The following is a 14207-nucleotide window of genomic DNA, read 5'->3' as shown; positions in this document are numbered from 1 at the left end:
ACGATAGTCTTTGGGAACAAACTGAAAATTGAAATGGCGAAATTTTCAAGATGCAAAAATAATATAGGATTACAGTATACCTACATACTTTTTGAAAATGTTGCCATTTCAGTCTTCAGCTAAGCATTAAGAAAGAAGTTAAAAATCTCTAACACAGTGTAACACAATTTATTTAAAAAATAAAACAGGTTCTCATCAAGCACAAAAAATAAGCCGCTTTAAGGGTGAAATTTATTATTTTATTGATCAGGGTAAACATATTCCAGTGATGCACCCAAGTGCTAAGTGTTACAGATCTCATAAATTTTTAAAGACAAAAATAGGCATGGTGCTCCATAGCTATTGTTCCCTAGCACTGTTTATATTGATAAAGATGTCAAACTCCTTTTACTGAGTTGTTCTGTGATGTGTTTGTTTACCTATGTAAACCATGATACCTGTATACTTCGTCAATCGATATGAATGAAAAACAAATTGCGAAAATCAGTATACACTGTATAGGGAATGGGTAGAACTTCCGGAAGGGGAGGACCTGCCTAGGGAGAAAGTAGTTTTTACAGCCTTACCTTTGCACTCTCAAAAATCTTCAGCCCTTCTCAAAATGAACCAAACAAGTTTTTGTAAAGTTTGCAAATGTACATGGCAAATGACTGCTTTGAGGTTTAATTTGGTTCATGAGCAAAGTATTTCATGGCTCTCCTTCACCCCCACCCCCACCCCCGCCAAACCCCAACAACCGCAATAAATTCTACTTGTACCCTTGTCATATAAACTTCACTTGGCATTGTGATACAAATATTACAATGCCTATATGTGTGTTTGTGCCTTTGGACCATGGTGTTATCTGCTCTCCTTGCATAGATCGATTATCATCTCACAAATGCCAATATTGGAACAATTGTATCAAGTTTAATTACTCAAAATTTATAAAAAAAACAACCATTGTCTAAAAGTAGTTGATCTAGGGATTGTAGATCAATTATTGATAAAAAGTATGATATGTCTATTATAAGGAAACCACTGTTGGCTGAACGATAAATGTCTTTCACGCCTAGTTTCTACCTTGTAGTCAGGTCACTGCCACACAAGTTATGGTTGGCAAGGACATTGACAGCTTTCCAGGACACCATGTTCTTTCATGGGAAGCAACTTGCCACAGTGTCTGGGTGAAAGGATTTTGAAAGCTTTCCTTACTAAAGGAAGTGCATGATGTTCTTTCAACTTTCCAGCCTGTCTGGATGCAGTCACAGTCATTGCACCATTAGTACAAGCTAAAGAAAGGACAGTGTGCTAGTACACTCATTCTATGTACTATCACTCCATACTAGTTAACCAATAGGAGTTAACATTCAATAAGTATCTCAAAGTTACAATTCTATTCCTATACCACAATTCCAAATGCTTACTTTAGCAACTAACTATAAGCAATTGTTACTTAAATTTGTAAGTTGTGTTCAAATTAATCAAAATATCCAAAGTAAGCCATTTCAGAATCCAATATGGCCACCAACTACTGTGTTTACTTTATGGGGAAAATAGAATCCAATATGGCCACCAACTACTGTGTTTACTTTATGGGAAAATAGAATCCAATATGGCCGTCAACTACTGTGTTTACTTTATGGGAAAATAGAATCCAATATGGCCGTCAACTACTGTGTTTACTTTATGTGAAAATAGAATCCAATATGGCCACCAACTACTGTGTTTACTTTATGGGGAAAATAGAATCCAATATGGCCGTCAACTACCGTGTTCACTTAATGGGAAAATAGAATCCAATATGGCCACCGACTACCGTGTTCACTTTATGGGAAAATACAAGATTGTCAAGTTCATTGAAAACAAGATGGTGGACCTCCAAATTTCTTTCATTATTTCAAAAGAGCTTGAAGCAAGCATAGTTTGGAGGGATTTTAATAACTTCGACTTTAAGTTAAATTTGTTTCAAGGTGCATCCTACCTTAACATCAAATGTCTTATTTGCATCTGGGTAATAAAGTGAGTATTTAACAAATAATTAACTCAATGGAAAAATGTTGAAGACAAAAACTACATTGCATTATGAGCTTCCTCAAAATATGAGTTTCCTGAATTATTGAAGTGTTATCTAAATATGGTAGATTACTGTTTTACTAAGGAACTCCAGTAATGGAGAGGTGAAGAGTGTTAAAAGTTGCATAGATTTCAGTAACTGTATATTGGTTGGAATCCTGGTAAAATTGCTGGGAACCCGGGAACTTTGGGTAAGTTTTACCTATCTACTTACTGTGTTAAACAAAACACACTGGTAGAACACCTAGTAGTCCAGTGCTATCCTTCATCGAATCGGAGTTAGAGATGATTTGATATCATGTTGGCAGCCAGACAAAACAGGAAATTTTGGTGGAGTTTACCTAGTTACTGCCCTCAACGAACACTGGTGGAGAACCCTGGTAAATGACCAGGGCTTTTGGTAGATTTTACCTGACCATTCTAACACAGTTAGTGTACATTTCAAGAAACATGTGATTCCTACTGTGCTGCAGCTCTATTTCATGTTTCACCTCAAACTGACTGTCTATCTGGAAGGGTATATCACCTACATATACCAGAAAATGAAAATTTACAAAACCCAGGAAAAAAGTGAGTAGGTAGGAAGTGTGCTGTATACATGGGGATAAACAGCTTTCCTAATTAGTTTTCTTAGCACTATCCACTGTTGATCTACCAGTTGTAAACCAGATCAGTACCACAGCCAGGAAAGGTCCTAACCAATATACCATAAGATGCTCCGTCAATGGATGGTTCTGACAATTGTATGTCAGTGCAGTTGCCAAGATTGGATTGAACATCATACCAGTCCATTCTAAACCTGTAAAACAAAGTTAATGCAGGTATGTTAGTTTTGTGCTACATTAACATGGGTTTGAGGGTCAAAGGTTACTTGAGGTCAACTATGAAAACCAATGTTAGTATATCATCTTGACTTTGAATATGCAGAAATTCCTTCTCACCTTGGTAGCATTTCTAGGTACATATGATTATAAAAAATGTAAGTTATATTTTGGGACTATTAAATGTGTCGATTCAGGTGATCATGACAACACAAACTAAAATAAATAAATAAATAAATAACAACAGATAGATAGATGAATATAATTATTGCAGCTCCTGTGTGGCATGTTTTATGGGCATAAGTTTTTGGAGTGTGTGATCAGTAGTATGCCCTCTGTGGCATAACAAGACATTGAGGCTCTTTTGTTTTTAAAAGCATTGCATGATTGACAGCGCGGTGTCATCTGTTGCTGTTCTATTTATGTGACGTTAATAAATAGAATGGTAGGAATGCGGCATGCATATTGCCAATTAGTTGTATAGCGAACGTATGTGTTTTACTACGGTGGGTTTTTCGTAAAGCGATTTTGAAAGGCCGATGGTAACAAATACAAAATGTAGCGATGAGTAAATACAATGTACTAAAGGTTTATGACCATTGTCACGTCATGTTTGCATACTCACCAATGAGGATAATGGTGACTGATACTAGTGATTCCACATACATGCCGTACCTATCTCCACCAATATGGAAGTTGATTACCAAGGTACTTAACAGGGTTGCTAACATTTCTGCCATCATTCCGGGCAGTACGGCCACTTTTAGAGCCGACTGGCATGGCAAATGCAGAAGTTCAGACTTGGCCAAGTGGGACCCTGACATCGCCATCTTCCAATACCTTTTGACAAAGATCGGGGCGAACACACCTCCGAGTAGTTGACATGCAATTTTGACATGGCCTTTCAGTAGATTTATACGACCAGTCAACATATCTTCCCAGACTGTACAGACACTAGCCGTGCCATCGAAAGTTAAACTGAACGATAAGAACAAACAGAACAGATATATCGAATAGCCAGTGAGACCATATGTGTCGAGAATGATGTCCCCTTCTAACACACCAGCTACCAGTTGAAAAGACGAGACGACCTCGGCAGCGTATGTATGATATTTGGTCGGTAAAAGTCGACGGTATAACACTCTGCAAGTGTACGAGAACAGTGTTGTAGCAGCGACAAAACCTATACAGGCAGGCCACGTTGCTGTGGTCATCACCATGTTCACGATCTTTGAACGTCACAGTGAAGAACGCAACTTTCAACAGGCGGTTCACCAACTTTATGTGTACTGTACCGTCGCAGTCAATCTAGGTCAGAGTAAATGGTCGGTGACCCCTATACGTCACAATAGGACGATTTTTATACACCCAGGGTTCCTCTCTGGGAATGCAAATATGACAGCTGTGCGATGCAACTATGACCATAGCACAGGCGATAGCTCCGGGAGCACGTACGATTCGATATATATTACGCTGTATCAATTTTAACTTTCGTACAGTTCTGTCAGCTGCTTTACGCTTGTTATGAAATGTTTAACGTCTTTTAGTACATGTAAAAGAAAAGAACTACAACAGGAGAGAACACTGTGTATCACCAGCCCGAATTTTTTTTTTTTATTAGTAAGCTTACAATCAAATTTATGTGTTATTAATGAGCGAAGAGAAATTTCCATTTTTCCCCATTTAAATTAAACAAGTGATAATATATTGTAATTCCTGATGTTATCTGCATACTCCTGCGTAAATCTGAACACGGTTGTCAAGAACTATGTCACAATTAATTATCTATAATTGAGTTTGGGTTTTAGATGGAAAGTACACAAAAAGGTTGATTGATGGGTCACATCATCATAGCTGAGTTTTTAATATTAAAAATGCATTACATGCCATGATAATTAGATAGCTGCCACGTAACCACTTTTTAATACATATATTATAAAGCGGATGTAAATTGATTAATTGTATTTGCTAAAATTAATCAATAACAAGAATCCAGGCTACCATGCATGAAGGCGTACGCTAACTCAATCATCACTAACTCAACGTTGCGATTTAGGTAGTTCTCTTTTTGGAGGATGTGGTGGCCCTGAAAAGGACCGTTTGGTTTGGGTTTTGTTGTAGTTGGAAATCTAACCACCAAATCCGTACAGAGTACGGCCTTGGCGTTTCAGAGCATAGACGACATCCATGGCGGTGACGGTCTTTCTCTTGGCGTGCTCAGTGTAGGTGACGGCATCACGGATGACATTCTCCAAGAACACCTTCAATACACCACGGGTTTCTTCGTAGATGAGACCGGAGATACGTTTGACACCACCACGGCGGGCAAGACGACGGATAGCGGGCTTGGTGATACCCTGGATGTTATCACGAAGGACTTTACGATGACGTTTAGCGCCTCCTTTTCCCAGTCCTTTGCCTCCTTTGCCACGTCCAGACATGTTTACTGCTTGTATTACTTGGAACTGTAACTGATGTTTTCTGAAGGAATTGTATGGCTTTATATACAGTAAATGCGAACCTACTATCAAACTACAACACTTAACACCTACAAGTGTGAATTGAGTTGTCGACTGACGCTATTTTGTATTTCCCGCCTTTTTTACATCACACCAACAAGTATCTCATTGGTCGACAGCTGTCAATTTTTAGCCAATGAGAGTTACGTATGTTCTAGGATCTATTCGTGTTAGGATCCTAATTCAAAAGTGCAAGAAGCTCTAGACATGTTATTGAAACCTGTGCTCCATGGCACCCTAGTAAATACAAGTATACTACCCCAACTATTGGCCCTCTCATTACATGTGCAAGGAAGACGTCCTTCTACCTTCACGATCCTCTCGAACCACATACATGCATACAAAGTATGCAGTCTTTGTGGGAGATTTATAGTTGTAGGGGTTCTAGCTACCTTGCAGGTCTTTTATAATAGAGGCCAGGTCCGATCTGATTAAACTCTGATGTGGGGAATACGACTCAATTTCTTTATTTACCTCATTTTCCTTCGTTTATTGTTACAAATAAATAAATACATACATACATACATACACACATACATACATGCATGCATACGCATACATACATACATACACACATACATACATACATACATACATACACACACATACATACATACACACATACATATGTATGTATGTATGTGTGTGTGCGTGTGAAAGAGTACATTATGTTATTTTGTATTTTTGCATCAAATGTCCATCAGGATTATTTTTAGCACAATTGAACTGATAATGTTCAGTAGTGCTTATAGGCATGGTGCGGTGTCTGTCAGTCTGTGTGTGTGTGTGTGTGTTTGTTTGTGTGTGTGTGTGTACGACTTAAAATAAAAAAAAACATTGCGACAGACTGCCTTGGTATTTAGTAAGGACATTACTGTTGGTGTCTAGTTGGGAAACTGTTCAAAGCATACACACATACATACATAACTATATGTCATAACACGTAAACACAATGTCAGGTGATGATCTACTATATATCTTGCCTTGGTGCACAGTGTCCTTTGTTAAAGAATATCCATTTGAACTGTCAGAATTGAATTTATTTATCAGGTCTGTTCTACTCATTACTTTTGCACTCATACATACATACATACATACATACATACATACATACATACAATTACATGTTGTCTAGTTCCTGACAGCCTGTATTCCGTACTTCACACTTATACCACACACACACACACACACACACACACACACACACACACACACACACACACACAGTATACGTCCATGCATAGACATACACATGATTCTCATACTGCCAGTAGGTAGGCATGATCACAGAAATAGAGTACCAATACCATTCATATTATAATCTTAATACTTTTATTCATAATTAAAAGTATTCTCCAACAAAAAAGACACATAATCTTTAAAAATTGAAAAGCAACTGACATAATAAATGCATGAAGCTTGTTATCTCAATTTATATACGTATACATTATTACTTTGACAGATAGAGAACCTGTTCCTACATGTCAAATTGTTGACTAAACCTGGATAATAGATATGTAATGGCTAAAAATGAAAAACATCGACCAAAATACATATATATATATGCCGACATTACTGTTTGTGGAATCAATTTCCGACAGTCCAACCTGGAGTTTTTGCATCTAATCTATGGTAGTGAAAATGTTTTTATTTCATAAAGTCTAATTTCAGACTATGTTCCTTGGATGATAATGATAATATACTAAATATATGCATGTACAATAATATAGTCAGTCATACATGTAACGCTTTACATCACTGGAGCAGTCTGAGGGGCAAGAATGTAGAACAGTGGACTGACTATAGAATAGATGCCCATTTTGTACAAGCTAGGGAGTCTGGAGTAGAGATAGGAATAGGAATAGGGTTAGACTCCCTAGCACAAACTGAAATTGTATCATTTGAAATGATTGTTCGATGTTCTGCATGTGTACCTTCTGAAGTCTATGTTCTACACATGACCCCTGTGAAGTCTATTGTCTATAGTTCAACACATATATATATACAATCTATACATTTGAATATTCTAGTCCTCAATCTACACACTAGCTGTGTACATTCCAGTCCTTTCTGCAGATTCCAAAGTGGATTTCAGATTTTCGTCAAATAACTCACACCTATCAAGAAAAAAAAAGATCAAGAAAAATATACATGTATCAATAAAACTCGCATTTCAATATAGAGATTCAAAACGAGTTCGACTGTTCTTATTTGAAACAAAACATCAATGGAGCAATATACTCATCTACATGTCCTTTCTAAGATTCAAACCCAGTTTGGATATAATCATATGTATTACTGTCTCTATATGGGTGTTTGCACCTGAGGCTCATGTGGTAATATGGTAATGTGTAATATGGCTGACCTGTGAAGGGCATATAATCTTCTGAAGGTGCAAACGCCCATATTAGGGCAAACGCCCATATTAGGGCACACACCCATATATTAGGGCAAACACCCATATTAGGGTAAACACCAATATTAGGGCAAACGCCCATATTAGGGCACACACCCATATATCAGGGCAAACACCCATATTAGGGTAAACACCAATATTAGGGCAAACACACATATTAGGGCAAACACCCATATTAGGGCAGTTATATTGAAGAATAGTCTTCATTTGGTTTGACTACCAAATTTTAAAAATAAGAGAACAGTTTGCGAAAATTGCAAGTTTTGTGTGTATTATCTTAGGTGAAATGATTGGGTTTATGCTAACTCCATACTAATAAGTGAATTTGAATGAAACCAAGGCATTATATCTCAGCCATATTTTTCGAACATTGTTAACTCACAAGGTATCCTTCGTCTTTTAAATCAAAGTTCACAACCATACTTTGTAAAATTTGAATTTATATTATTCACTTACCTAATTGGCATATCTAATGAATAAAATGGATTTTTCAGAGCAAAATCAGAATAAATCTCATAAATCTTCTTTAGTAATGTATCAACACCACCTTGTCTTGGATCAGTCAAAACAATGAATTTTATACCTGAAAGAAAAATTAGTAAGACATCGTGTCAAATCAAAACATTGCCAACAACATCTCGGTGGGTGGACCACGGTCTTTCTCATTGAATGGTAAAATGCAACATCTTGGTGGGCAGCCTTTCCGATGTAAAGTCTGTGCACCATCCATCCATCCATCCATCCATCCATACATACATACATACATACATACATACATACATACATACATACATACATACATACATACATACATACATGCATGCATACATGTATACATACATACATACATACATACACACACACACACATACATACATACATACATACATACATACATACATACATACATACATTTGTCGGTCTGTCCGTCAGTCCATCCATGCATCTATCTCGGCTCAAATGTAACTTTTATGCTTGTTAGTTAGATTTAACCAAGTGGACTCTTTCAGTTACAATTTTATATTGGTTTCCAATTTGTCTAACACACTACTATCTTATAAATTTGGTAGTCTAGATACAATGTTTAGTAGTCTATGTGCCCTGGACTACTGCTAATTTGGTAGTCTATATACAATGTTTAGTAGTCTATGTGTCCTGGACTACTGCTAATTTGGTAGTCTATATACAATGTTTAGTAGTCTGTGTGTCCTGTACTACTGCTAATTTGGTAGTCTATATACAATGTTTAGTAGTCTATGTGTCCTGTATTACTGCTAATTTGGTAGTCTATATACAATGTTTAGTAGTCTATGTGTCCTGTATTACTGCTAATTTGGTAGTCTATATACAATGTTTAGTAGTCTATGTGTCCTGGACTACTGCTAATTTGGTAGTCTAGATACAATGTTTAGAAATCTATGTGTCCTGGACTACTGCTAATTTGGTAGTCTAGATACAATGTTTAGTAGTCTATGTGCCCTGGACTACTGTTAATTTGGTAGTCTAGATACAATGTTTAGAAATCTATGTGTCCTGGACTACTGCTAATTTGGTAGTCGAGATACAATGTTTAGAAATCTATGTGTCCTGTACTACTGCTAATTTGGTAGTCTAGATACAATGTTTAGTAGTCTATGTGCCCTGGACTACTGCTAATTTGGTAGTCTAGATACAATGTTTAGAAATCTATGTGTCCTGACTACTGCTAATTTGGTAGTCTAGATACAATGTTTAGTAGTCTATGTGCCCTGGACTACTGTTAATTTGGTAGTCTAGATACAATGTTTAGAAATCTATGTGTCCTGGACTACTGCTAATTTGGTAGTCTAGATACAATGTTTAGTAGTCTATGTGTCATGGACTACTGCTAATTTGGTAGTCTAGATACAGTGTTTAGTAGTCTATGTGTCCTGGACTACTGCTAATTTGCTAGTCTAGATACAATGTTTAGAAATCTATGTGTCCTGGACTACTGCTAAATTGGTAGTCTAGATACAATGTTTAGTAGTCTATGTGTCCTGGACTACTGCTAATTTGGTAGTCTAGATACAATGTTTAGAAATCTATGTGTCCTGGACTACTGCTAATTTGGTAGTCTAGATACAATGTTTAGCAATCTATGTGTCCTGGACTACTGCTAATTTGGTAGTCTAGATACAATGTTTAGAAATCTATGTATCCTGGACTACTGCAAGTCAGATTTTGCCAAGTGAACTGTTTTGGCTACAATTTTCTATTGGTTTCCATTGGTCTAACAGAGTAATACCAACTAATAAATCTGGCAGCCTAGAAATGTTGTTTAGTAGTCTATGTATCCAGACTACTGCAAGTTTTGAGCCCTGTCCATATATTCCATACATGTCTGTTCGTCCGTTCGTTCGTTCGTTCGTTCGTTCGTCCATCCATGATACACACACATGTACATAAGCACACGGCCCCCATTAAACCCAGTAGTAGTACTGGTATTACAACTTACCTGTAAGGGTTTGGTAACAATGTAATTTAAATGTATCAGTTTGTAGTACTTCTATGCCTGATGATTTAGCTTCTGGTGATAATTGAGAACTAATGACATACAACCTGTAATCAAGCACACAAACATAGAAATATGTATCTGTTGCCATGGTTCAGAACAGTTCAAAAACTACTTTCTCATTTGCTAGCCCATGCTCAACCTGGTGTTAACTTTGGGCTGGTGCTTGCATTAACCCTTCCAATATGTGCTGGTAAGGTCTACACCTATTGAGAATGTCACTGTACATGCTGTATGTATATGAAGCCCATAGGAATAATATTACCTGGGAGTGCAGTAAATGCAGCTGTGGGCTTGACAGTGAGATTCTCAATACATGTATTTTTTATTATTATTAATCTTTATTTATTAATCTCGATAACTCCATAGGTTTTAAAACCTCTTTTCGTGGAGGTCGAGATTTTAGTGCCAGCTCTATGTTGGCAGTGAATTACTTTGATAACAAGCCTAGTGGCTTGCCCAAGTGGAATCAAATTCTGGAACTGTACTACATGTATATGACATATATTGAACTGTTTTTAGTAAAAGGTTTGGAATACTTTCCAGTGGGCAAAAATTAACAAATTATGGCAAAAAGTTACAGCTACTCAAACTTCAACAATGATACATACTGGTGCTGCATATTATGCACGGTTAATATTGCTGTCAGAAAAAACAAAACATTCTACATGTCAATGTATCACTTTGTGTAGCTTGTCTATTTGTTGGATCTTTGGCTCTGCTGCATTCATTCTCTATCTGTCCTACTTGTAGCTGGCAACAATTTAAAACTGTTATTCAGCTTTGAAAAATATCCACATAAGCTGATTGGTTGCAGTGGAGACTCTGAGTCGTTATATTATGTCAGACTGTTTGATTAATCAAATGAATTCATTATGTGAATGTACACATGCAACCCCAATGAACAGAGGATTACTTTAAACATAAACAGTAACACTCTAAGGTATTACACATATATACCAGAGATTACTTGCACTGGTGTGCACACATACCAGTGGTATTTTCACTGCAGTGCAATACCGAAAACATTAAGGCATACCTGCAGGCAAATGATATGCAACTGAGGATGTGATCATTTGCTACACATGAAACTGTGTGATCACACTGTATGATTTTTATGGAAATTAGCCATATCAGATAAACATATGTAATAATAACAGAACCCCATGTCACATGAGTTCCAGTGTGGGTACTCAGGGGTATTTGCACTTGTGCTTGAAGTGTTTTCTGCTACACTTTCACCCATGAAATTACGGGTGCAGAGAACACTGCATGCACTTACTTGCACTCACATGTCATGGAGTTCTGTGATATCTCTATGTATTGGTGTTATGGTAATGGCTTTTGGGGAGCGTCTAAAATGACACATTAACATTGCTACCAGAACAAGCTGGTGAGAGAATGAATGTAACAGCCTGAGTCACACATCCAGCAATTAGAGAATCTACACTTTGTACTACTTACGAGTGAAACATACTGGCTAACATAATTCTTTCATTAGAAGACAACTTTGGTCTTCCAAATTTGATGGCTATAGGATAGTTTTCAGCATCAGCAATGACTTCTAAGACATCTCTACCATCTTCTAGAGATCTGCCATTGACCGTATCACCATTGATTGCCAGTAATGTATGACCAACTGTGAGCAATGGATAGCATAAAAATATATATGAAACTGAAAGCATATTACTTGGATGTGCTGTTACAAATCAGTATTCTAAAAAGTGTTTAAAACCAGGTTATAAGTTCTTATATTAGATAGTGAAATGCAGTCACTGTGGACTGGCATTTCAATCCATCTACGATGAACCTTGATCATGCAAAACTTGATCCATGATAGTACAGACTGCAGACAGACAGACAGACAGACAGACAGACAGACAGACAAGTTGTAGACGGATTGAAACGTTGCAACTTGCATATGTTTCTAATATTATACCACTCCAAAATGACTATATTTTACTGTCTAAATGATTCTTGGAATTATGAACAATATCCATCTAGTTTTCTTTATTAGTCACTGTGATTTTTAACAGAAGTAGACTACAATGTACACAGGCCAGAAGTACTCATAGTCGAGTCAGACTGAATGTGAATCTATGAATGTGAACGATGAATGGGGCGGATATGGACTGTTCGCTTACCTTTAATGCCGTCTCTCTGACCAAACGAAACAACGACTCTCTCGTCAACAATCCTTAGTACAAGCTCTAAAGGGTAGCTAAATGTTTTTTCGATCTCGGTTTTGGCCGACGTGTGATCTAATTGGTATATCAATCCCCCTGCTCGGTTCACAACATACACAGAATAGATCGCCATTTTGATCTCCCAGGACTGACGTACGTTGGCGCTCTAATGAATACACTCTGAACCAAGCTGTCGCTCTCAATCTTTCTCGCTCTTTTCGATCTGCCTGTCAGGACGTCTATCTCTGTCGCTTTCTCTCTTTTCTAGGTACAGACGTATTTGTTGTAACTTGACACTATCTCGTCTCTGTCTCTCTATTTGTGTGTTGCCCCGTTATGTTCTATTTCTCGATTTACATTCTGTGTGACTTCTGATTAATAACAGTTACTTTCATAGTGTAGATGTATACATATCTGTTTCATTCATACTTTACATATTTTGTGACAATTTCTCCATTGACGTACAGCATGTCTGTGGGTTGTTCTTTTTCTGATATCAGTGACGATGACGGAATCGAGGAGGCAATGGTTTCTAAGAAACCCCAAACTGAATAGATTATATATCTGCCAGCAGTTTTCATATGAAATAAGGTACGTAATAAGGTAATAAGTTGTACAAAGTATACTACTATTAAGATTATCAACGATAACGGAGACCATGACTATAGTATATTGTTTGACGTGAATTTAGCGGCATATCAGAACAAGCTCAAACAGCAGCAGAAGCAACAGCAGCAGCAGCAGCAACAACAACAACAACAACAACAACAACAACAACAACAACAACAACAACAACAACAGTTTTTTTTCAACAAACTGACATAAAAGATGTCTGCTCTCTGATCATTGTAACAAATGACACATTACGCACACCTCTCAATAATTATCACGTTTCTATGTTTTTCTATGTTGCAGATTGTCTACTATGTGTTAGGTAACTCGTTACTTAAGTGACTTTTAATTTTAAAAAACAACGATGTATTTTTTTATGGAATACAACAATGAATCTGATGGATTTTACTATATATTTATAGAATTTAATATTATATGAAGAATTGTGAGATATAATAAACTATTTTTGTATCAAAGATCGGTAGTGATCTAATTTATTCTATGTAACCCACCTTCTTTGCAGAGAGTTGGATTGTTTTCCCACTCTGGGTTACGATGCAATCGAATGTAAACAATAGTTACCCTTCCCCATCCCCAATCACAAAAAGCCCTGTTGTTTAAGATTATTAGAATGTACGTCATTTACATGAAATACGGCACACCAATGTAAAGAGTTCTAGACACACTTGAAAATTGTCATTATTGTACGATATAAACAGCGCCCTCTATGCCATACCGAAATCTTGCCCTGGCGTTGTAACGCTATTGCCAAATGTCTTTGTCAGAATGGTCATCACTGTACGATATAAACAACGCCCCTCCCCCATATCAAAATCTTGCCCTGACACTATCGCAAAATGTTATTGTCAAAATTATCACTATATATTGTACTATATATAAACAACGCCCAACGTCAAATCACAATTATGACACTATTGCAAAAGTCATTGTCAAAATTGTCATCAATGTACGATATAAACAGCGCCCTCTTGTATAATTATGTCATATCAAAATTTTGCCCTAACGGTGAAAATGTTGATGAAGATACTACAGTCCTTAGATCCC

General features: G+C 36.9%; 3 protein-coding genes across 3 annotated transcripts; all 3 read right to left on the bottom strand.

Moving 5' to 3' along the window:
* Positions 1 to 741: 741 nt before the first annotated feature.
* Positions 742 to 4167, bottom strand: LOC144447536 (putative aquaporin-12A). The gene is made up of 2 exons (XM_078137583.1): positions 3502 to 4167; positions 742 to 2854 (listed from the first exon to the last, which is right to left on the bottom strand). The coding sequence occupies exons 1-2, from the start codon at positions 4094 to 4096 to the stop codon at positions 2673 to 2675; spliced, it is 777 nt and encodes a 258-aa protein (XP_077993709.1). The 5' UTR covers positions 4097 to 4167; the 3' UTR covers positions 742 to 2672.
* Positions 4168 to 5005: 838 nt separating this feature from the next.
* Positions 5006 to 5317, bottom strand: LOC144447545 (histone H4). The gene has a single exon (XM_078137593.1). It carries the CDS (start codon positions 5315 to 5317, stop codon positions 5006 to 5008), a length of 312 nt encoding a protein of 103 aa, XP_077993719.1.
* A 1436-nt stretch (positions 5318 to 6753) lies between these two features.
* On the bottom strand, positions 6754 to 12663 carry LOC144447310 (trafficking protein particle complex subunit 4-like). Its single transcript, XM_078137248.1, has 5 exons — positions 12489 to 12663; positions 11809 to 11983; positions 10288 to 10391; positions 8268 to 8394; positions 6754 to 7512 (listed from the first exon to the last, which is right to left on the bottom strand). The coding sequence occupies exons 1-5, from the start codon at positions 12661 to 12663 to the stop codon at positions 7434 to 7436; spliced, it is 660 nt and encodes a 219-aa protein (XP_077993374.1). The 3' UTR covers positions 6754 to 7433.
* Between the last annotated feature and the right edge of the window lie 1544 nt (positions 12664 to 14207).

This window comes from Glandiceps talaboti, chromosome 16 (genome assembly GCF_964340395.1).
Source record: "Glandiceps talaboti chromosome 16, keGlaTala1.1, whole genome shotgun sequence".
NCBI classification, from domain to species: domain Eukaryota; kingdom Metazoa; phylum Hemichordata; class Enteropneusta; family Spengelidae; genus Glandiceps; species Glandiceps talaboti.
Note: the sequence above shows the minus strand (reverse complement) of the source record. Positions and strands in the feature narration are given on the sequence as shown.